Source organism: Centroberyx affinis, unplaced genomic scaffold (assembly GCF_046629955.1).
Source record: "Centroberyx affinis isolate AG114_WGS23_722 - 3 ecotype Tasmania unplaced genomic scaffold, CSIRO-AGI_Caff_v1 ptg001012l_1, whole genome shotgun sequence".
In the NCBI taxonomy this organism is placed as follows: domain Eukaryota; kingdom Metazoa; phylum Chordata; class Actinopteri; order Beryciformes; family Berycidae; genus Centroberyx; species Centroberyx affinis.
The window spans coordinates 99447-125220 of record NW_027279574.1 but is presented as its reverse complement, the minus strand read 5'-3'; the positions used below and the strand labels follow the sequence as shown (position 1 = coordinate 125220).

The 25774-nt window shown below is 42.2% G+C and overlaps 1 protein-coding gene across 6 annotated transcripts; it reads right to left on the bottom strand.

The window, feature by feature from the left end:
* ttc7b (tetratricopeptide repeat domain 7B) lies at window positions 1–25709 on the bottom strand. Of its 6 annotated transcripts, XM_071522630.1 has the most exons (24): window positions 25557–25709; window positions 21812–21966; window positions 20786–20861; window positions 20442–20534; window positions 19451–19617; window positions 18674–18795; window positions 15869–15947; window positions 15029–15204; window positions 14690–14753; window positions 14047–14184; window positions 13480–13668; window positions 13159–13276; window positions 12839–12896; window positions 12059–12131; window positions 11405–11565; window positions 11153–11269; window positions 10784–10881; window positions 9207–9501; window positions 8689–8699; window positions 7218–7268; window positions 3746–3886; window positions 2746–2948; window positions 2315–2388; window positions 1–2162 (listed from the first exon to the last, which is right to left on the bottom strand). In XM_071522630.1, exons 1-24 carry the CDS (start codon window positions 25675–25677, stop codon window positions 2015–2017), a joined length of 2928 nt encoding a protein of 975 aa, XP_071378731.1. In that variant the 5' UTR covers window positions 25678–25709; the 3' UTR covers window positions 1–2014. The 6 variants fall into 6 exon arrangements, with proteins under 6 accessions (XP_071378731.1, XP_071378730.1, XP_071378732.1 ...); XM_071522629.1 differs by lacking the exon at window positions 8689–8699 and having other exon boundaries at window positions 9196–9501; XM_071522631.1 differs by lacking the exons at window positions 8689–8699; window positions 9207–9501.
* Window positions 25710–25774: the final 65 nt, after the last annotated feature.

The following is a 25774-nucleotide window of genomic DNA, read 5'->3' as shown; positions in this document are numbered from 1 at the left end:
CTTATTTCAACCTCCTTTATTATCTTCACCATCATCATCATCCTAATTTCAGTCGCTCGGTTACAGCACAAAGGACACGCCCACTGAGCTGATATCGACCAATAGAATCAGCCCGTCCTCTCATTCCTCCTACAGCATAACGTCATTCTCCAGAAAATAGAATTATAATTTACTTTTTTCTAAAATAATAACAATAATGATACACGTGGAACAATCAAATATACAATAATAATCCTCTGTATTTATAATCAAGTCATGTTGGGGGAAAAAAAACTATATTCATCTGGTTGGATTGAACATGAATGTGACAGGACATACAACACAGTCACTGCGGTTGCATTTACACATGACAGAAAGTCAGATTAAAAAAAAAAAAAAAAAACTATATAAGCAGATGTGAAAAAGTCTCCATCTTTGTTGCTCAGCCACATTGCCGTGGTGCTGTCAATCAAACAGTGTGGGCGGGACTGTGGCGTCTTTTTCCTACTTTTAACGATTCCTGTGGGGGAAACCGGGTAAACTAGGATGATCTACACTAAGGAAAGTCTGATTAAAATGAAGGAAAGTCTGATTCCATTTAGAGAAAACACAGAAAATAATTCTCTCACATGATGAAAGTGCTTTAATTTACTCAAAATTACCCCCCCAAAAAATGCAGTATTAGCCATTCCCTAGACACTAGCAGGTCAAAATGGGATCTTCTGTGCCTGTGTAAATGCAGCCTGTGTTTTGGCATTGAGACTGTACAGATGGTTTGATTCCTCAGTGATCTGTTGATCATGTCTGTCGGTGCTCTGGCGGATTCTCAGAGATCCGTCCATCGCTTACAGTAACTACAACTATGGTCCTCTCTATATAGACAGCAACAAATGTGTGTGTGTGTGTGTTGTGCTTGAGTGAGAATGAGAGAAAGTGTGTGTGCATTGGCCACTTTGAGGTGGGATGAAGGGAGATGATCGGAAATGTTTGGCTTTTCGAGGAAAATGTAGAGAACTGTCTACTTGCCCATTTTCCCTTTGCCAAATTTGCAAGAATTACGCTGTGTGTGTGTGTGTGTGAGAGAGAGAAACATTAAGAAATATTAAGAAAAAGATGTGTGTGAATATTTCCAGGACTAGATAACAGGTAAACAAAATGTAAACTCTTTTGAATGGTAACAATGACAGAGTAGGAACTCTAATTTCATAAGCATCATTCAACAAGACAAAATAACATACCACAAACATACAGTATATGTACACACACACACACACACACACACACGGTATATACAAATCACATACAAGCGCATACAAATACGCACAGGCAAAATGTTAGCACACACACACAGACATGGGTGTACATGCACAGAGAGAAACAGGCACACACGTAAAGTGCATACAAATACACACAAGTAACATGTCAATATGCAGGCGCGCACACACACACACACACACACACACACACACACACACACACGTATCCAAAAATACACGGGCAAAAAACCCCCCAAACAAAAACACACTCACACACACAGAGCAGAATGGTAGCGTTGACAGGCATGCCGAGGGTTAATCTCCACGACGACCACCGGTTCATCAGCTGCAGTGTCATCATGAGGTCACGGCCACAGCAAGGCATTGTGGGAGGACTGCGAGGGGAGCAGCGGTGTTGGTATGGCAACGGCCCCATTGCAAAAGGGCCGTGTGTATGCAGTGCTTATATGTATTATTTGTATTTGTGTATAGTGTTTTGTGTGTGTGTGCGTTTCTGAGGGTGCGGCAGTAAAAGTGTGTAAGTGTGTGTGTGTGTGTATAAGTAGCATGCAGGTGTACTGTGTGTGTATGTGTCCCCACATACAATGATGGGGTGTGTGTAGCTTGCAGGTACATCATTTGTGCCACTCTCTGTTTTAGAGTGTTCTGGGTGTAATGGTAGAAGTGTGTGTGTGTGTGTGTGTGTGTGTGTGTGTGTGTGTGTGTGTGTGTGTGTGTGTGTGTGTGTGTGTGTGTGTGTGTGTGTGTGTGTGTGCGTCTCATAGTGCTCTGGGTATGATGGTGAATGGCAGAACGGGGCTGCTGGCCTCCAGCTCCAAAGCGGTGAGGAAACACTCGGTGGCGGCGGCAGCGTTGCCCTGAGCCTGCAACACCTCACCTAGACTGTTCCATACATCATGAGCCGTACTGAGGAGGAGGAAAGAGGAGAGAGGAGAGGAGAGGAGAGAATGGGTAGAAGAAGAGAAATCTGTGTTGTAGTGAGTGCGACAAAAAACAACAATCCAATACAATACACTGACAGGTATAGCCTATAAACACACACACACACACACACACACCTGTTGACCTGCACAGCATCCCTCAGGACTTTTTCTGACAGGCTGTAGCGCTGCAGCTGCTGGAGAATCAGACCCTGCAGAGAGAGAGAGAGAGAGAGAGCGAGAGAGAGAGAGAGAAGACACAGTTAATAGGTTAATTGTGTCTCTATTTTGTTGAGAGAGACAGAGGAAGGGTAAAGAGAGAATGAGTGAGGGACACATCATCCCCTCTCTTCCAACGGGTCTAAGACTGTCCCTAAGGACTATGGGTAATTACTGTAGGATAGAAAGACACACACACACACACTGTCACTGTCACACACTGGGAGGCTATGGACATTGCAGGAGGATAGGAGAAGATTGGTCGAGCTCTCAAGAGACCAACCACAAGGACAGATCAGGGCAGTGTGTGTGTGTGTGTGTGTGTGTGTGTGTGTGTGTGTGTGATTTACCAGTCTCTGCATGGTCTTGACGTGTGTGGGGCTGATGGACAGGGCCTCTTCATACCAGCGTTTGGCCTCGTCTATGTTGCCCCTCAGCTCGGCTATCTGCCCCCTCATGTACAACACGTTGTGAGATGTGGGGAAGAGGTTGGCCGCCTCCTGGGTGCAGGCTGTGGCCTCGGCCGGCTTCGACATGCCGATGTACACCTCAGCTAGAGAGGGAGGGAGGGAGAGAGAGAGAGAGAGAGAGAGAGAGAGAGAGGGAGGGAGTGTGGGAGAGAGAGAAGATGAAAACAACTGCAGTCCCATCAGAATTCAGGTCTGCCTGTCTGGGCTGATTTCTTACTGGAAAATATTTTTAAGACCTATGATTTAATATGATTTACGACACTCTCAATACTTTTTCCAGGACCTGCAGACACTCAACAGAACAGATCCTATTAACAGAGAGAATAACATAATGAAAAGAGTGCAAAAAGAGAAAGGCACAGAGACAGAGACAAAGGACAGAAAGCTTAACTTAATTTTTCAAGGGTTTCACCTTCAAATGGCTTCAAGAAGAAACCCATTTTCAATATAACGGCCAGTGTCATGCATGCTGCGTATTCTTGTGATGAAGAGAGAACGATACGAGCAGAGAATGAGACAGCGAAAAGACTTTGACCCGTCTGCCCGCCTGTCTCTCTGTGATTGGATGATTATATTAGCTGTGTCGCCGGGCAGGAAATGACCAGTTCTCACAGGAAGCAGCCACAGAGATAAACAGGAGCGCACGCAACCTCTATATGTGTGTGTGTGTGTGTGTGTGTGTGTGTGAGAGAAAGAGAGAGAGACTGAGTAAGTGTGTGTGTGGATGTGACGCAGAGATAAGAAAAAAAAAACGGGGGTGCGACTAAAGCAGGATGTTTGGGTTTTCACGTAGCGGCGGTCGGCACTGACTGGCAGAGATCGGATTTTTAATAAAAGACGACTCATTCATTCATTCATTCATGCGTGTGTGTGTGCGGACCTGCGTGCAGCCAGATCTGAGCCAGCGTCATCCAGGGGTGCAGCGGTCCGTGTTTGGGGGCGCTGCTCTGCAGGGAGGAGGCCACCTCGGACAGCGCCTGCTCCACGCGGCTGGCTGCTATAGACGTAGCGTGGACCGAGCCTGGAGAGAGAGAGAGAGTGTTAAACACAGCTATACACGGCGTCTGACGGCGGCATCTGCCACAGCAGGAGAGGGGCCGAGAGTCTGCGGGTTTTCACACGTCTGTAAACGAGCTGCTGTAGTGTGAACCGGAGTGGAAAACCCGCGGACTCTCAGCTCTTCGCGGCACACGGTTTGTCCGTTCTTGAACTACAGCCTATAAACAGTCAGCACCATTCCACACGTAGCAACACACAACAGTATGGCGGTGGATTTACCACACTCAAACAAACGCATCATAAACACTGCACTCTACTGATTAGTAACAGGGAGGAGTGTCTCTCTCGGATTTTGTCTCATTATTATAGAGATGCAAAATGGCCGCTCCATGTTGTATATGCTGTGAACTGACATACTGTTTTCTTTATACTCTCATATCCTTCTAATGTGTTATATATGCATACATCTTGACATTTTTATGGATTTTATGGCATTCTTATTTCTCTTTGAGTATGTTATACATTTGTTATTTTGCACACCCATAACAATTGTTTCTCTTATTTCTAGTGTTGAAATATTTGCTATATTCTTATGCATAGTCTATTTTTCTAAAGTTTCATCTCATCTTATCTTACACTACTAAAATTTTGACGAAGCACATTTCCTGGTTTGTTGGAGCTGCCATCTTGAAATTTTGTACATGTGTCACACCCTGAGAAACATATTTCTTTAACAGATGGGGTAAATTGCACTTGATATAACATATGAACTAAATCCCCCCCAAAAAATGAGAGTTGCAGGTAGCTGAAAAAGCTCTACCTTAAATTAATAATAGAAAAAAAAAAGTTTTCCTGTCCTTTCCTCAAAGACTTCTCTTATTATTCTGGTCTCCCATGGCTTAGTCTAAACCCCCCAAATACTCTCTCCCCTATCAATACACTCTCCATCTGTGAGAGATAAGTGAGATAGATATGAACAGAGGAGATCTGAGAGATGAGAGAGAGAGAGAGAGAGAGAGAGAGAGAGAGAGAGATCCTGCTGCTGTTAAGTGGATTTAGGAAAATGACAAAAGGACAATGTCTCTCTCTCTCTCACTCACACACACACACACACACACACACACACACACACACACACACACACACACACACACACACACACACACACACACACACACACACACACACACACACACACACACACACACACACACACACACACACACACACACACACACACACACACACACACACACACACACACACACACACACACACACACACACACACACACACACACACCATTAAAAGTTGGCTAGTGTGGTTTGAAGGGCACTTTGTAAGGAGATGTGTATTAGGAGCCAGCATGCAGCAGCCCAGCCTAGTATAGCACATTAAAAAAAAAGTTATGTTGAAATAGCACAGTTTAGTGTTGATTCCTACACTAAACTCATACAGATGTGTTGAAAAATGATATTTGTTAAGGTTTGACTTGATAGCATTTCCTATAGAGTGGATCTCTCCTCACTGTCTGCCAGCTTACTGGCTAGTCTAAGACTATTCACTGTTCATTTGAGGCCTTCCATCAGTTTCTCCCTTTATCTTGCTCCAACCCCCCCCCCCTCCCTTCCATTTCCCTTTCTCCTACTGCAACCTGCTTTACACACACACACACACACACACACAAAGAACTAGTTATCTCCTCATACAGATAGTAAGATGCATGGGACTGACAGTGAGAGAGAAAAGAGTGTGTCAGCACAGCTAATCAGTCAGCTAATCAGTCAGTCTGTGATTCAGTCAGTAAGCAAGTCTGTCAACCAGCTGGACAAACTGTATAGTTTCATATGGATTGCTTTCACTCGTGCCATATTGTGCTCCCAATATGCAACAGAAGCCAATCCATCACCTGCATCTGACTATAAACCCTCAAAAACACCCTGCCAGAGAACAGATTCTTTGTTGTGATTGGAGAACAAGTTTTCACCATGTGACATTTACAAGTTTGCTGACAGACGGCTGAGGATGCCTCCAGTGGTGAATCGTGTCTCTAAAATGTTTACATTTTGCATCAGCAGCGCATGCACTGAAGTTGCTCACTGAGTTAAAGGAATACACTGAAGCTAGGATGTACATCCAGTATGTGCAGTGTGCTAAAGTATTAACAAGGACAGCAATGAAGCAATTCAATCTAAAACTGATATCAACCTACTCACCACAAAACAGTCATTTGATCAACGGGGCATCTCATTGATAATTCACCTCTATACTATTTCTCCTCACCTTAGGTGTAATAAATTCCCCTGTAAATATTTTCATGATGACTCACTAGATATTTGGTTCTGATTTCAATTCCTACATTGCATTCTTCTAAACTATATGAAACAATTTAAAAGTGCTACATGTGGCATTTTAAATATCAATAGATCATTGTCAAATTAATTGTGATACCTTGGAATTATTACTCTTAATAAATGAGTCCATGGTGGAGACGACTGGTAGCCTCTATCTCACACCAGTGGTATTGTTAGTGCTAGTGTTTCACAAAATTAAGACTACATTTCCCATAAACCCTGCTGCTTCCTGTTGCAAAGAGGATGTTTCTTCTCTGGTCAAAGTTTTTCTTTTCTTTACTGAAGAGGATAAATATGTTAGAAGTGGTTTTTCCATCAGTCTTTCACTCCTTCCACCATCTGCAAGAAACTGAAAGCTTCAGTTGTGTTTGCACTGGAGGAACAGCACCCTCTCCCTTTGTGCTGTAAAGCAATCCAGCAGATTTCCCACAAAATCCAACCCAGTGGCACACAATGTAAAATGCAGAGTAGACTGACGAAGGTCTCCATTGTTTACAGTAATTATACTACTCTCAAGATTAATGTGGAAATTATTTTTTTGATGTTAAAAAAATACACTTAGCACTTTTTCCAACAGTATCCTGCACTGTGGCATCATTTATTGAGTTTTAATTAACACAAGAGGGCTTCAGTGTCCCCCAGAGGACACTTCCAGAATAATTTCATGCCTCTTTAATGAGATAATGTGTAACATATATATATCTATACTGTATATATATTGTGTAAACTTTGTTTTTTGGTGAGGTGTGCCTTTAAGTTGACGTATTCCTTTAAACTGTATGCTACCAAGAAGGGACGCAAAATTGCTCCTGAAAAGTGTCTGCAGACGGCAGCTATGACATCAATTTAAAGCAGAGGATATATGTACATATTGTTTTCATACACATATACTACATATATCTGAGCCTAAAGAAAAAGGGCAGGATCAACCAGGGGACTATAGATGGAAGAAAACGATAGATGGAAGGAAGGAGGGATGGAGGTTAGACGGCTACTTACAAACAGAAAACATGGAGGATAAACCAAGAGTGTTAGCGTCCTGAAGGCCGCCTTGAAAAACGGAGGGATGGGAAAAAACAGAAAGACATGATTGTTAATGAATAAAAGAAAGGAAGAGAGAGAGAGAGAAAGAGAGAGAGAAAGAGGAGAGAGTTAATAGAAAACATCTAAATCATCATGGCAGAAAAAGAATGCTTGACTCCTGAAAATAAGGGAGATCGTAGAGCACAATAAGGGTTTTTATTCTTCACTGTAACCTGTCAGGCCACAGTAAAACAAAGGAGTTGCTTCCACTTGAGCCTTTTCACGCCCCAAAGTCTATTAAACTGAATGCTTTCCAGGAGGGATGCAAAATGGCATCCACTACACAGTCACAGATGGGAGCTGTGAGTGACTGGTCTGAATTTGTTCATATTTGGATTATATAATTGAATTATATCACTGGCAATGTCACCGATGAACATCATGAATTCACTTAGGGACGTGAAAGCAGCTCATCGTATTCTCTGCTTTATAGTTTATAAGATGCATAGCTTGCATCTTACACAGTCACCAGCCAACTGTCTAACTCAACAAAACTAAAGATCCAATATAGAGCTTTTGCAGACCTAGATTCAATTTTCTTAGGTTCAAATTTAATCTTGAAATTAACCATGATGAGGAGTAAACAGCATTTACTTTGCATTTCAACATAGTGAGCTATAAAATGGAGAAACCGGAATCATTCACATCTCACACAGCTTTGTTTATGCTCCCACCACGCATACAAACACATATAAAGACTCTTCGCTCATTTTCGAAATGCTAGGAGACACGATAACCATTATCTTAATAACACCCCTATACTGTGATCTTTACTAATGTCCCTTTGATGGACACATGCTCACAGTGTTAAATTATCTGACTTAACAGTCTTTCAGGAACCTGTCCAGGAAGGTTGTTAGGTAATGTTATAGTTGCAACAAATTTTTTGCTCTGGGTGGCTGAGAAAAATGATGTACTGGATCTTTACAAAATGTATCCAACTTAGAGCAAAATGAGATGGAATGAATTGTGATTTTCTTGCAGCTAGATGATTGACTAAAACAACTAACTCTTATTATTCACCAGTACAAGCATGAATACTGGACATTAATGGGAGAAATGGCAATAAGGAAACGCAAAATAAGAGAGAAACCTGGCAATAACACGAGTGTTGGCTGGTATGAAAAAGCCTCATGCAAAAAACAAAAGGTGACAAAAGTAAAGAAAAAAAGTGGAGGGAGAGATATGAAGAGAGAGAGATGCAGTGACCAGTGAATATCATTTTTCTGTGCATTTGGAGCAAATGAAAGAACTCCATTCATTTCTACCTCTCTATTGTCTCAACTGTGAGTGTGTGTCACTGTGTGAGCGGGGATCCCAGGTATCAAAGTGCCTTTGAGCAAGTCACAAAACCCCAAGCAGCTGTAGGATTCCCTTCAGGCACAACTGCAGTCTGATCTCACACTCATGCATCCATTTTACACATAAACACGCATGCATTAAAAGGGCTCTATGATCCACTGTAGGTGTCAGCACATACTATACTCCTTAAGGGTTAGTCAGTTTAGTCTTCCTAGACTCGTCGGCCATGCTAGTGAGGTCTACACAACCAATCGGCTTCAAGATTCACCTCGTCCTCCATCCTAGTGAGGTCAAACACACAACAAGCTCTGTGACTGGTCATTAAGGAAATGCACCAGGTTTTTGGGAGATTGGCCCATTGGTTAACTTTCTTGTTAAGTGATGAGAACATAGGCACCAAAATCATCCAAGTGTTAGCATGGAGCACTAAGGCCAATGATCTACCGGGGACACGTGGATGATTTTGGTATCTCTGTTTTCATCACTTAACGGGTAAGTTGACCAACGAGCCAATTTCCCAAAAACTTAGGGTAATCCTTGAAGTCACTCTCCACACCATGCTATAGGCCGGCTGGATGTGGAGGCAGATTACAATTGGTGGACAGCCGGCGGAGAGTGACGTGGTCGCAAAAGGATTGACTCCTGGTCTTGGAGGGAGGAGGGACAGAAGAGGGAGGAAGAGGAGGAGGAGGAGGAGGAGGAGGGGGGAAGACGGAGGGCGGTTTAGGGGGAGGGAGAGGAGGGGGGAGGAGGGGGAAGACAGGGGAGGAAGGGAAGGAGAGGGGGGAGGAGAAGGAGGAGAAGGAGGAGAAGGTGGAGGAGGAGAAGGTGGAGGAGCTGGCGGGGGAGGTGGGGGAGACCGGTTCAGAACCAGAGTGAGAGGAGGAGGAACCTGAGACTAAAACAAAAAAAAGGAAATAAAACAGAAAGGAGTGAAATTAATGACACAGTAAAGAAAGTCACTGGTTCTCAACCTGGACACAATATTTCTAAAATGCCTTCATAGTGGAAGGTTTATCATTTCTGTGACAATTGCAATGGCAACTGATAATGTAATAACTACCGGATAATGGGTCCACTGGTAAATTCCACCAGGCTGCACATAATTCAAGCAAATTCAAGAATAAAAGGTGAACCAGTCATAAAAGTTGAAATGTTATTGATATAAGAGCTGCTTAATGGATCAGATGTATGCCGAATTTACTGGTAAAGCCTAACAAATCGGAAAAATATCATGTTGGGTGAGGTAGGTATGTTTGCTGATGAGAGCACGACGACATCAAATTCCCAGATTTAGGCGTGGAGTTTGACTTGACGTGCAAGTAGCGCATCAGGACTAAGAGAACCAGGCAGAGAACCATTCATCTAAATCACTGAATAACGTTGAACAAAATGACCATAGAGATTCAAACAAAATCATTTTGCCATAACAATATAGGGATAATAATCAATAAACTGAGGGGTGGACACAACTGTTTATCAAGAGGGGTTGGATGACAAAAAAAAAAAAATTACATTAAAAAAACTCCCTCATTGCCCCACAAAAATCACCCTCTATGGTAGAAAACTGCAATGACAGTAGCTTCCCTCATGCAAAGAAGACAGTGGGATCGCTATTGGGTGAGAGAGTACATGTGTGTGTGTGTGTGTGTGGGTTTACTGACGTGCTTACTGAAGTCTTGAGCACTATTTCAGTTGGATTGGTTTTACTGGAGGAGGTCCTGTAATGTCATTTTTATACCCCATGTGTTTAATTCCATTCATACGGGACAAAGGATCTCCTCAAATCTTCCATCAAATCTTCCCTCTTAGCCTGGATGAGAGAAGTCATGATCTACACTTACACTTATTATGTCAGCCACCAAAAATTTAACGGATGTTTACACTATGGACATAATTAGTTTGAACTAGGCTGCCATTAATAGACGACCTCTGTTTTGTTTTTTTTAACTTCCTGGAATTAAAAGTGAAAATTACGTACATGGCAGATTCAGGACAGATTCAAATTATGGATGCTGTTGGTAATAATAACAATTTAAGGACCTCTCCAAGTGAAACTAATCCACTTTGAATAGGGCTTTAGGGTCACAGAGGAAAAGTTTGTGTGTGTGTGTGTGTGTGTGTGTGTGTGTGTGTGTGTGTGTGTGTGTGTGTGTGTGTGTGTGTGTGTGTGAGCCTACCGGTCTCAGGGTCGCTGAAGTCAGGCAGCGTCATGGCATTGAGTTGTCGTCTGTCTGCTACGGCTCTGTCCAACAGACTGCTGCCACGTCCTGAGTCACTGTAACACAGACGCACACACACGCACACGCACACACACACACACACAGAAAAATGCCTGAGTCTCGCCCTGCTTGACTTGCTAAGCAATAATGTTATCTAAAAAGGCAAGAGAAGAAAGTGATTATTTCCAGTAAAATCTCTTAGTTACTCTATTCAAGAGCAGTTTAGGGTTCAATAAGGCCAACAGAACCTTATGAACTCATCAGTAAAGAAACCGAACCTAAATCGATCTGTGCACGTGTTGTGTGTGTGTGTGTGTGTGTGTGTACCTGGGGTTGGTAAGGTTGTAAAAGCTCTTCCAGATCTGCAGCATGTGTTTACAGGTGAGTAGAGCCTCCTCTGGTCCTCTACACAGTGTCTCCAACTTCACCTTGGTATATAGCAGACTGACACACACACACACACACACAGAAGGTATGTTGAAGGTCAATCCTGGTTCTCTGACTCCAACAAGGCAATCTCTATAATATTGAGAGCGGTGTGGTAGTGTTTCTATGTGTGTGTGTGTGTGTGTGTCTCACTTGAAGTTCTCAGGATACTCGGACAGGGCCATCTCTATAATATTGAGAGCGTCATGGTAGTGTTTCTGAGCAGACAGCAGCAGCGCCAACAGATGGAGGGAATGGACATCGTCTCCTTGAAGCTGCAACGCCTGACGCACGTAGCCCAGCGCCTCGGGGATCTACACACACACACACACACACACACACACACACACACAGAGCAAAGTCAAACCACTTTCATTGCCACGCACAACATTATTCTCTCCAAAGCAAGAGAAAAGTGGAGATCAGGGTTCCCACTGTGGCCCTGATGGAAAATTCCATGACTATCCATGACTTTCACTATCCGTGTCCTAAAAATGTGCTTCCTTCCTGGTTGGTTAATGTTGTTTTTCTTAAGGAGTAAAAAGTCTGGCTTCCACTACAACTGAGATGAAAACCACCATCTAATGCAATGAATGTGTAAGTTGGAAAATACATTCTGCCATATTCCTGTACATGACCCACAGAATTCCCTGATATTCCCAGATTCCCCAGAATCTGTCTGCAAAACATGAATCAAAACTCCATGATTTTCCAGGAATTCCATGACCAGTGGGAACCCTAAAGAAAGAGTTCATGTGATGCCTTCATAGTGTTTTAACCCTGGTAATACTACAGTATATACGTTACCTGTCTGGACACAGCCAGCTGCAGAGCGAGGTAGAACGCTGCTAGATGGTCAGTGGGAGACAGACTCTGAGCTCTGCAGACAGAAGGAGAGAGATTTTTATACGATCAGACGCGCTGAATAAAAGATGAAATAAGATTAGATTAAACTTTAACGATCCCTGTGGGGAAATTGGGTCATTGCAGCAGCAAAATAGTAATGGGTAGTGAAGACGGCAAAGAAAAATAGAACATATGTATAAGAATAGAGCAAACGAGAGGGTATTTCAACATAACACAACTGACAATTACAACACCAGAACGTGTTAAGTAGAGTGTATGAATGAAAAGTATGAGAAGATGTATGGACTACAGCACTATAAGAGTGTGCAAAACAACATCAGTGGAGTTATTATTACGGTCTGTTCTCAGTAGCAGCATCATTCTCAGAACATATTTGTGGATGGAGGGAACATATGTACAGAAATACAGGTATGTCCTAAGAAATGTTCTGGCTCATATGCTGAGAATACACAGAAAAATGTACAAATCAGAAACTGTGCAAGCAAACATAATACATTAGTCCAGACTATGGGAATGAGAAAAGCAATACAGGGTGGTTCAAGCGATCCAGGCCAAAATACAATAGACTGGTAGAGCAGTTGTAACCTAAAAGTCAGTCCTCATTTTGTTTGCGCAGCCTACACAGTAGCCTGAAAAAGCAGTTTGTGTTGTGAAAAATAATTTAGAGGGACATGTGGGTGTAAAAAGGGAGAAGAGAGAGCAGGATGGCTCAGCACCAACCTCTGGAAGGCTCCCAAAGCTTTCCTCTGGTACTCCTCCTGTGTGCCTCGCAGTGATGCTGAAGAAGGGATGAGAGACAGAGAAAGAAGAGAGAGCAATCAGGTATATGATGAGGTACAATGATGCAGTAAAAGAGGCACAACAGTCATTTAAGAGATCATTCTATTATCATATTAATTTGCTAAAGTAAGGAACAACACAATGTCCTTAATTTCAAGGATTATCTTCCAGTCTTCTGCGCTTGTGATGGAAAGTTAGATGCACAAGAACACACACACACAGGCAAACACACGTGTACACACACACACACAGAGACTTACCATCGGTAGCCTTGAGGCTGAAGACCAGGCCTATAGCAAGGTAACCTTTGGCTCTGAACTCTGCTGCTTTCTCCCCCATGTCTACCACCATCTTCGCAAAACACTCCCCCTCATCCAACTGGGTCGAGGGAGGGGCGGAGAGAGAGGTAAAAAAGAGAGAGGAGGGGAGAGAAGGGAGAGGCAGAGGAAGGTGAAGGGAGGGATGAGGGTTGTGGGTAGAAAAAGATATTAGGAAACAAAGTTATTGCACCAAAGGCCTTTTCCTTGTTCTAGGGATAATTCCCAGTATTTGGGGTTTAGCATTTGTCTGGTGGTTCTTACCCAGTGCAGAGGTCCGATACACAGTTTGACAGCCAGCAGTGGGATGGTGGGGTCATCAGGCTTCAGGCGGATACACTCCTTGAGAACCTTGACGGCCCGAGCCGATTTCCCAGCCGCCATCAGCGACAGGGCGAGCTGGTACCACAAGTGGAACTCCTCAAAGGCAAACTTCATGGCTCTCTCCAAACACTGCAGACAACGGAAAATAGACCGAATTTACTCGTGTTATCAGCGTATCGGTAAGTTTCATCAAGTTGAATTTTAAAGTTTTTAAGACCTTTTAAGGCCAATTAGATTAGATATAAATATTAGACCAATTTTGCCATTGAAATAACCCTAACTATGAAAAAACTAAATTTAAATAATCAAATTCAAAAGTTTTTAAGCCTTTTTCAGGATCTGCAGAGAGCCAGATTGACAAATAAAGATGTAAATACATAGTCAGAATCAATATCTGACGGTCATAGACCAGAGGCAGACTGTGTGTGTGTGTGTGTGTGTGTGTGTGTGTGTGTGTGTGTGTGTGTGTGTGTGTGTGTGTGTGTCTGTGTTGTGTTCACTAATGACCTCAGACAGCATCTCGTACTGGCCTCTCCTGCCCAGAGCTATAGTCAGTAGGTCGTACACCACAGAGGCCGACTGCAGGCTGATGATGCGATCGTTGTTGTGTTCAGGGATCCTGCTCAGCACAGCATCACGGTTAGCCTGGAACACACAGACACAGATAAAGATACAGAAAAAACACTGACTTTATTAAAAAGGTACTATGTGCAGGACTGTAAAGAAAGTAATATTAGCATAAAAGTCCAGTATGCTGATAAAAAGCAGCTCACAGGGTCAATATAACGTAACGTTAATAGTTGCTAACACTTATCTCCAAATAGACCAACATTAGGCCATCAATTCCCTTTTTGATAAGATTTTGTCCCAGGGACCCATATGGGAAGACCTTTGTTGTTGATTTAGTACTTAATTGTAACTGTCTACACTGTATGGGTGAGGAGACAATAGTGGAGAGAGTGAAACCTAGGAATACAATAGTCATTCTTATACATCCTCTAACTGGGATAATTTCTAGTGAATCAAATTATAGCTAGATTAAACTATTCATTTTACTGGGGACCACCTGGAATGCCCTCAAGGACCCCTGAAGGTCTCCGGACCCCAGTTTAAGAACTACTGCTTTAAAATGTTTGTGTGTGTGTCTTACCATGGACTCACTGATGAGGAGCAACAGCAAAGCTTCCTCTGTATTCTCCTGAGGACAAAACAGACTGACAAAGAGAGAGAGAGAGAGAGAGAGAGAGAGAGAGAGAGAGAGAGAGAAATCGAGAGAGACAAAAAGATGGAGAAGGATGGGAGAGAAGAGAAAAGAGAAAGATGGAGAGAGGTGAAAGTGCAAGGAAAGAGAAAAGAGGAAAGAGAGAGATACAGGTAAAAAAAAGTACATTGGCAACTGATAGTTCAGTTTGTAGCTTCTTTGGAGCCATGTTGGCCATTTCCCTGTGTATTCCCAGTTTGGCACCAACACACACACATCAACACGTACTTCTCTCCAGAGTAGACTCGTGGGCGTCGGCTTAGGTTGTAGTTCTTGCTGAGGGTGAGTCCTTGCCGTGTGGGATCGTCCAATGGGGACACAGTGGGCGGGTCTTCCAGAGGAGACCAGTAACTCTGTTCACACATCCCTCTGAGCAAGATCTCTGCTAGCTGCCTGGCTATGGTCTACACACGCGCACACACACACACACACACACACACACACACACAGCACAGTTACTTTGACTCCAACATAGCATTCTGTTCACATAATGTTGTAATTCCTTTCAGTTACTTGCGGCTTACTTTGCTTCCGATATATACAGACTATTATGGGATTCACGATTCAATACAACCACAATACGATGTAATCGGCATGACTGTGCAGAATTATGTTTATGTCTCAGCCACTGATCTTTCTATCAATGGCATTGTCTTGCTACAATGTAAACACCAATTTAAAAATGCCATGACAAAATGTAAATAATATAATTTGGATGGAGAGCTTGTGAAATTGTGATGGGCACGACATCTGATTTGTGATTACTACAGCAGAATAAAATGGAGCTAATATCACTATTAATTTTTCTGCCCCACGATACGTATTGTCACATTTTTGTATTGCAATATATTGAATTTCACTATATTGTCCAATCCTTATAAACTATTTATACCAGTATACAGAATGTACTCTAGATTCTTTTGCTACCATCCAAAATTTGAAAACATATCATGAGTCTCTGTAATGTGATTACAGCTTTGTTGCAGTTACTGTACTCCTGTTCCATGTAATCCGTTACTCCCCCACCCTGCATATGCAGACAGCCGCCCACCCCCACCCGTCCCTCACCATGCGTAGGTTCTGGGTGGTTCTGGTCTCGACGGCCCTGAGAATCTCCCGGAATCGGCCCACACCTCGTGTCAGGTTACTATGGCAACCGCAGGCAGGAAACAGCAAGAAGAGGACACTGTCAGAGACTGGAGCGTGTGTGTGTGTGTGTGAATGTGTGAACACAAGATGTCTCATCAAGGATAGATCTAGTCCTGCAGTGAACACGCATATGCATACACACACACACACACACAACTAAGCTGCTGGATGTGTGAGTGAGTGCATGTGTGTGTCTGTATGCATGTGTGTTTATGTATATATGCACACATCTCCAGTACATACAGACACACACACACACACACACACACCAAGCTGTCCTTAGTTTCTGGCTGTGTGTCAACAGTAGATGTCAACAGTAGATGTCATATGTTCAGCTGAAGTGTTGTTTCAACGCACCAAAACCTTGTCAGCTTTCTCACACTCCTACTCAAGAAAATTAACAGACTAACTAACATGCAGTCTTCCCACTGTGGCCCTGATGTAAAATTACATGACGTTTCATAACTACGTCAGAGCGCTTCCATGACCTAAAAATTCAATTCCTCCTTGGTTTCTACATGTTGTTTTTCTAAAGGGGTGAACAATCTTGTTTCCACTACAGTTGGGCTGAAAACCACCATCTAATGCAATAAATGTGTGAAACAAGTTGGAAAATACATTACAGTATACTCCTGTAAAGTGACCCATTTGTGAAATTCCCTGATATTCCCTGACGTCCCCAGAGAATATATCAAATTCCCACACCTCAAACTCCATGATATTCCAGAAATTTCACAGCTAGTGAGAACCCTATATCTAACTAACAGACATGACTCACTCTTACAGAACGTCTAGTTGTCCATGTAAGGATTTCTGCCTTACATGGGGGAACAGATGCTTTATACACCTAAGCCTCGATCTATATGCTGCTTAAAGCAAAACACCCACTCTCTGGTAAAAAAAAAAAAGCACTTTGTTCAACTTAACTGTGTGAAAAGATTGATCGCGGTTTCACCTCTGTGTCCAGAATGTGGTGTGCTACATGATCCTAATGCTTTTGAGATGATGCTCAGGTTGCTAGGTTGTTCCACCCACTAAACGCACACAGTGTGCTAAACTATGCCAGCACCGTACCGACCCAAGCAAAATACTGGAGACAGAGGTGAAACCACTACTAATGTGCCATCTTTCTGTTGTCACATAAGATGATCAAAGAGCTTATTTTCCAAAAACGTCTGTGTATTACTTTCAAAGAATGAGGGATCAAAACTAAAACCGGTATTGCAGGGATGACAACATTTTCTAAAGCCGAGTAAACTACATCCCAAACATTAAAATTAAGATGTCGCAGGAATGTGATGTTTTAGTAGCTGACATGTTTATACTATTGACTAAATATGTGAATATAGATTAAAAAAATATATAGATTAAAGCTGCACTAGGCAATTTTGCATGTTGGTGGTGCAAAATGGCAGCGAGACATAACTTTTTTTGAGGACGTCATTATCCAGAAATGATGTAAAGCTGAGGTCAGTAAACTAAATGTGCTCTTCTTAGTGACTGGTGGGGGAAGAGGAAGTGAAGAGGTTCCCCATCGTTGGTGAGTCCAGCTTTCTCTGGATACTGTGCTCACTCACTGTGTGTGTAGGAGGAGTTTGTATTTCACTCTTAAGTTTCAATTCATTACTTCCTGATTTCCCTCTACGCTCTTCTCTGCTGCGGCCCCACTTTCAATATTATAATATTGACTTATATGGATACTGTCTCTAACATTGCTTTGTCATCACTGGCTGGTCAGCCCCAGGATTATCCCTCCTGGCCAAGGGACATATTTAGGATTACAGCGGGTCATGCAGGGCTAATCAGCTACACCTCGTCTGTAAGAAGGTATTTGGCCTCACCAGTCTCTACAAGACTGTTCTGTTATGTCTGTGACTGCTGTATTTCTGTTTACAATGTTTGACTACTCTGACGCACCCAGTTCTTGGCTCTAATTGTCTCAGGCAGCGCTACAGAACTAAATCAAGCACCTAAAGAGGTATTGCGGCTTTTTAGGTCTTAGCCAGCACTACTCTACCACGCCTACTATCTACTACCACAGCGCTAGTCTAGGTCCACTCTGGTACCTACTCTCTGTCCTCCCACATGCAGAACCTTGGGGAGCAGGGTTAGTTGCAAAAGGAAGAGTGACAGTGTTAAAGGTCATCAAACAGGCAAAGTATGTTTTCTAAATGACCTAAAGATCTACTCACAAGATTCTAGGTCTATATAATCCACCATTCATACAGTCTGCATGTGAAAATAAGCACTAAAAATATCTTAAGCATCTAGAGTATTGAAAAGAAAAATAATAGCAGAAAAGTTTATATCTGTTGGAGTTGAGTTTATATCTTGAAAATATGAGGGAGATGACCAAGTTTGTGCAGAAGAAGAATATGTTATGAATGAGCAGATGTATGAAGAACATAAATATGTTGCTTCGAAAGCACAGGTTCCCCCACAACACTGTCTATTCCATCCTTTAACCTCCCTTATTCTCTCCCTCCTTCGTTCACTCCCAACCACTAGAATGGATTCATAGCAAAAACAATGTTTTAAATTGAAAGACTAGTACTGGGAAAAAGCCACAAAAAAAAAAAAGATTCAACCAACCACCTCTGGCACGGACTTCATGCATCTCTCCAGTCTCTCCCTCTCCTCTTCCCCTTTCTGACCTCCACCTCTCTCTTCTCTTGCCCAGCATCCATCCATCACCCTCTCTCTCTCTGTCTCTGTCTCGCTCACCCGTTTTTGAAGTGGATGACATGGGCTCTTTGCAGGCCCGTCTCCAGGAAGTAGCCCAGTTCCTGGTCCTGGGCTGCCGGGCCGGGCTTCGGACTGCGGTTCTGAATCCCTGCTGACAACGCCTGCAGAAACACACAGATAAACACAGAGTGGAGAGAGAAAAAAAAGGTTAGCAAAAACATATATTAATTCACTCTCTATGTTGTTTTTACCAGAGACAACAGATTATTTTCTTAAGATGGGAAAGCAGTCTTTTACTTCACTGTTTCTTCAAGCCTAAAAAAGGACTCCAAATTATTCTAAAAAATCCAATCCAAAAATACTGTTTTGTATGTTGCCACATCCTTCCCACGTCCCTGCAATAGGCAGGGTAAATAAATCACTGTAGGATGTTTAGGTTAGTACAAGGATTCCCAAACTTTTCATGTCAAGGACCCCCAAGTGGAGACAGTTCAGACCAAAGACCTCAATTTGATAAAATGTCTGTCTATTGAATGTGAGGAGATAACAGTAAGGAACATGAAACCTCTACTCAGAATAGTCATACAATATGTCATATAATCTTTCTAGTGAATTCGGACTTGTAGAAAATGAAGAAATAGTGAATGGCTCCCTGGTAAAAGTGTTTGAACGCCACTTAGTTATTGAAGGGTGCAGTAGAAAGCAGCTGTGGACATCAATCTGGATCTGGTCCATCATTAACTGAAGACAAAGCCTAAAAATAATTGCGATGCCTCACACAAACACACACACATACATATACACATGCACACACACCTTCTCGACTTCCTGCAGGTAGAGCAGAGCGATGTCTCCAGACTTCTCGTAGCAGGTGATGATTTCCTGGTCCCGCTCTCCTGCGCTCCTATTGGACAACGACGGAGAGCCTGCGTTCTTGTTGGACAGAGACGGAGAGGCGGCCGGGACCTTCTCTAGACACAGTCCTGGGGGTGGAGAGGAGGGAGAGAGAGAGAGAGAGAGGGAGAGAGAGAGAGGAGGCAGACAGGAGTGATAAAGGGGGGAATGGGCAGGAGGAGAAACAGACATCAAGATTAGCTACGATGGTTGATATCCGGTTTCCTCACAGGGATGATTAAGTTTCATCTTCTCTTATCACCTCTCTCTCATTGCTGTGAAAACCAGTCGCCGGTTTTCTAGCCGGCTAGTCATCTGGCCCACTAGGTTCATTCAAACCGTATTCAATAATTTAGAATCAATGTATTCATAACTTATCAATAATAAAAGTTTAGGCCATGGTCACAGGCCAAGCAAATCGTATTCTGTTACACAAACAAATTATAGGAGAATTGAACTACAGAATACTGCAGAATAGGAAAATAGTAATTAAATATACACCGTTAAGGGGCAAACAGAAATGCATGCTGTGTGTGTGTGTGTGTGTGTGTGTGTGCGCTTATGACAGGTCATCCCCACTGTTGCTGATCAACAGTGGCCCTATACTGCCACAATGTGGCGAGAAACAGTACTGCAGAGATGCAGGCAGATTAGCACTTATTGTCAGGTGAGGTGCGCAGACGACTGGGTGTATCTACAGGTGTGTGTGTGTGTGTGTGTGAATGTGTGTGTGTGTGTGTGTGAATGTGTGTATGTGTGTCGGCTCCAGCTTAAAATTTTAACCAAGGGTCCATTTGCATGTACATTAGATAAATTACTCACCATCTGGAGCCCTGAATATACTTTGGTACTTTAGTGTGTGTGTGTGTGTGTGTGTGTGTGTGTGTGTGTGTGTGTGTGTGTGTGTGTATACCTTTAGTAGCATATGCCTCTGCTATCATTGACAGCCTATAGACAGGGGCTCCCACCAGCTGCAAGTCATCCAGATTCACCCTGCTGTAGTGACCTGTTAATATGTCAATATACACCAATCAATAAATCCATCAATACATTAGTTTTTAAACGTATAGGGATTACCATTCACAATACTTTTCAAATAAATATAATACAACAATGAAAAACATAACCAAATTTTAAAAACAGACCACAAAGCATTAGTGCTTTGAAGTGTTCACCACTAAAATATTACTGTCATTGACAGTATTAATGGAAGCTATTAAAATGAGAATAGAACCAAACCAAAGCAGTGTGTGGTACCTAAGGCATCTCTGTACTCTCCCTCCACATAGCAGAGCTTAGCCATCAGCAGACTGGCCTCCTGGAGGTAGTCGGCCTGGGGGACAGAGAGGAGGACCAGAGAATCATTTCACCTCACGTTGTTACATTACATCTCATTATAACAGAGAGGACGCTGCTCGGTCAGATAGCTACAAATCCCCCAAAGAAAACTCTTGCGCTGGGTTTCCCAGTGTGCAAGAATGATGTATCCAATTAGAAAAGCTCACGTAAAGTAGGGCTGAACAATTAATCGAAATTTTAGCGAAATCGCAATATGGCCTACTGCAAGTTTCAAATCGCAGGAGGCGCAGTATTTGTTAAAGGTGAAATGTGTGTCAAAATTCCATTTTAAATTAAATATTGTCATGCTGCAGAGATGTCCTGGCCTACACATCATATTCTACAGACTTCAGAAAACATCTTTGTTTGCTACAGATCCCCACAAAAATCACACCATAATCATTTTAATACGTTTTTCAATGAAAATGAGAATAATGATGTAAAAATTATCATTCATTCATAACATCGCAAATCATATTGCAATTGCAATATCAGTCAAAATAATCGCAATTAGATATTTTTTCAAAATCGTTCAGCCCTAGCGTAAAGCATACATTTTTGGCATGATCAGCACCAAAAGGTGGCTTTAGACGTTCCATACAAAGTTGGTAAGTAACTGAGTAAGGAAGAACATCAGTAATTACCTCCACCAAGGAGGTTATGTTTTCAGTGCTGTTTGTTTGTTTGTTTGTTTGTTTGTCAGCAGGATTACAGGAAAAACTACTGGCCCAATTTTCATGAAACTTTATGGAAGGATGTAGCATGGGCCAAGGAAGAACCCATTAAATTTTGGAGCGGATCCAGATCCGACTCACAAATAAACCTCACGAAAAAGCAATTGGCCTTGGCGGAGGTCTGCGCTCTCTGAGTGCCCCTCTAGTTAACTAAATAAACAAGTAGGTCAGTAACTAACTAACTAAGTAACTAGCATCCATCCATGGTTACCTTGAGGTTTCCCCTGTCCAGGGCAGCGGTGAGGTGTTTCCTGACCTCCACCAGTTTAGGTCGTGGTCCCCTGGGACTGGCTCCCTGTTTGATGGGATTCTCCTTCAGATACGTCTGGAGCTTACACTCCCCCAACAGCAGCTCCCCTAGGTCATCTAGACACACACACACACACGCACATTAAGAGCAATAATGGCCCTAAGCCCAGTGGGCCTCAACTCTCCTCTTTCTACTACTCTGATAGGCTTATCTGTAGAAGTGGCTGCCTGGTACAGATATAATACAAAATCAAGTATCAGAAAGGACTTTGTATGAGTAACAAAAGCCAAGTGCTATTGATATGTGATATGTTTGTTTTGAGGAATCTGCTGGCGGTGTGCCTGTGTAACATGGCTGCAGCAAATAAATCTATCTATTAGGGATGGGACAATATATACAATTTGTGTGACAATATGTATCGTGGGGCAGAAAAATTAATCGATTCCCAATATTAGCTATTTTATTCTGCTGTATTAATCACAAATGAGACACTTGCCCATCACAATTTCACAAGCTCTCCATCAAAATTAAATTATTTACACTTTGGAAAGACATTTTTAAATTGTTGTTTACATTCTAGCAAGCCGATGCCATTACTAGAAAGATTTGTGGCCCAGAAATAAACATAATTCTGCACAGTCATACTTTGTTGTCATTGAACTTTTATTTTTTACATAATATTGTGGTTGTATTGAATCGTGAACCTCATATTGCGTATCAAATCGTATTGTCCCATCCATACTATGTATGGGAGACAATGCTATGAATACAAACATACCAGCCAGGATTAGTTATAGCCATACCACCAAGCCCCTAAATCTTGTGTGTGTGCATGTGTGTGTTTGTGTGTGTGTAGGGATTCAAACAGTGAACTGACCAGTAATCCTGTTACTAAACTCTTTAAACTGATCCTGGTGACTGACCTGTAGGCCTCATGTGCACTCACATGTGCCAAATTAAAGTACAGTCATACTGTTCCATAACAGCAACACTTTTCAAACTTTCAGAGGTGGACTGCAATATTTAATATTTACTATAAATTTACTATAGCAGGTATTTTGGGTTTTGGCTCCACAATCAGCCTTACTTTAGTCCCAGTTACAGTTTGAGTGGTGATTGGAGTGAAAATGGGAGACGGAATCAGGCTTAGAGGTTTCTGAGGAAGACTGGTTAAATATGTGTATTGTACAGACCGCTTCCACCAATTCAGGGTACTGGAGGGAGTTTTGTTGGAGGAACCTGATGCAATATGTTATTACCCCTAAATTAAAACAGCTGCAGACAGGTATTCTGAAGCAAGGTCTTTGCTTGAGGAAATGTGGAAAACAGCAGACAGACCTTTTTCATCACATCTTCTGGATTTGCCCTGTTGTCCCGCCATATTGGCAGGAAGAAATAATATTGGAGCTGAAATTGCTCGTTATTTTCCTATAATTATCTGGGCAATGTTCCAGATCATCTTCTGGTTCAAGACACATAGGCCTACCTTGTTAAGATTTTTTTAGCAGCTAGTAAGAAAGCTATAACACATAAGCGTTAAGTCAAGTGTTAAGACTATGTAATGCCAAATTTGTAGAATATTGGGGAAAGTGGATCTTGTATGTGTACTCATGAGCTATGAATGACCCATTTTATAATCTTAATGTTTAATAATTTAATCTGTATACCATGATTGTAATAGCCCTGGTAAGCAACTGTTATTGTGTTGCTTTTCTAAATAAAAACAAAGTATAAAAAAAAAAAAAAAAAATCCATTGATTCTAAACATTTTGACTCCACTTGTTTGGATTTTAGAAAGACTTTTAGCTAAATGATGTTCTTATAATTAATAATAATCACATTTTCTCTGCAGTGGTGGCATTTTCTGGATTTGGTGGCACACCACTGCTGATAGAATACAGAGGAAACATTGGACTGTACTGACCACAGACACGAACAACAAGCCTTTCTCACCAAGATGAAGATGAACTTGGACATAATGTCACAACTGTTATAAATCATTCCACTGCAAGTCCACAGGCATCAGATTCTGTTTGTTATATGTGGTAAGCAAGGGCAGGAGTTTTTAAACCTTCTCTCAAGGGATCCTCTGGAATAATTTGACTATAAAGCTAGAAGACAACAGTATTTTCTTCACTCTACCATAATGTATGGAGACGTTTGGCAGGCTACAGCTATCAGTGTTTTACCTTTTTTTTTTATTTCAGAATAATCTTTCAGCAATTGCCATTGGGGTTCTGACCCAGACAACAAATAACTGCATTACACTGACACATGGGTATCTTAAAACAATAGGAAAACAATAGGATTTGGATAGAAATTATAATCACCATACAGGTCTTTATGGTAATGTGAAAGTGCATACAACACCATGAGCAGTTTTCCTTGGGTGCCTAGATACATTTGGAAAATGGAAAATCTGTTTTTGATGGGGGATGGCCACAATTAATCTATGTATGCAAAACACTTATGAGAATAAGTGAATTTGAATGGCATGGCAACGTGGGATGAGGTGCTGCTTAAATGTCAGACTGCTCTCAGATGTGTCTTGCATGTCATTTAGCTCCATTTCATATCAAAAATGGTATCACAGTACACGTCAAAAAGTAAATCCCCTACCAAGGTTAAGGCAACATGATGGTGATGACAACTTCATATGTACACAGTTAATTAATAAGAGTAATACCAGATTCAGATCAACATTAGGACTTTCACCATTGGCAGTAGTGCTAATAGGCTAGTTCGTAGGATAAAATTCCGCCTTGGAAATGACTATTCATTATGTGCCATTGTCATTATTACCATTTTAGTATTCAGCATCACGATGACTTGTTTGACAGCTAGCATGTAGCATGTAGCGTTGCCACTTACCTAAAATAGGCAAGCTACCACTACCTAACTTAGCCGTAGCCCCCATTCTCCTGGGGAGAATGTCACGCCAAGCCCCACTCAAAAATCAACTTTAAACATGCCTCGTTTATCGACAAACGTTATGTAGTTCGTGGAACGTGACTGAAGACCTATTACTAATCAATATGTTCCCTGGTAAATTCGGCACAAATATGATTCACCAAGGAGCGCTTTATTTCAGTAAAATCTCAACTTTTAAAATTGATTCACAATAGCCATCGCCCTCTATGGTGAATTTTAGTGGAAGTGGGAATGAGGCGAACCAATTCTAAAATGACGTTTTGTTGAAAAAAGTGCTGCTTGGTGTACTTGGTGTATGCCGAATTGAATACTGACTCCTAAAGATTAGTAAGACGCCTTACGGCATGTTCTAAGAAATGTGTAAGTTTACCGATAAGCAAGGCAACATATTATTGACAGATTTTTGAATGGAGTTTTGGTGTGCCGTTCTCTCTGCATGAACAGAACGTATCGGGGCTAGGGGCTAACGTTACATGGCTCTTGGGAACTGTCAGATAACAGGAACTAACTGATAGGAAGTGAGTCCATAATGTCTCAGCAATCAGAGTATCTCACTGCATACAACGTAAACAACCCAAAAGTGTCTACAATCATTGTGGAACAGGAATAGAGAATTGACCTCTGATAGCTAAATGGCTTTGAGGAGAACATTGGGATGGGAATCCCTCAACCTTGGCTTGCCGCGGCCAGGAAGCACCGAGGATTCAGACCGAGGAGAAGGCCTCGTAGCATTGAATGAACGAACAGCAGGGAAAACCGGGCGTATATGTCTTACCGTTTGATATTAGTTTGGCCGAGAGCTGTCGTACTAACTCCGGTATCTTGTCCCATTGCGCCTCTGAGCGGCAACGCTCTATCTCAGTCTCCAGTCGTGAGCCAGACTTCCTCGCTGTCATTTTCGGCACTCGGTCGACTGGACCAAAACACGACAAGCTGATCCCACTCACAGATACGAGTGTCAAGCTCGCGCGTATAAAAGATATGTCTTCCGGT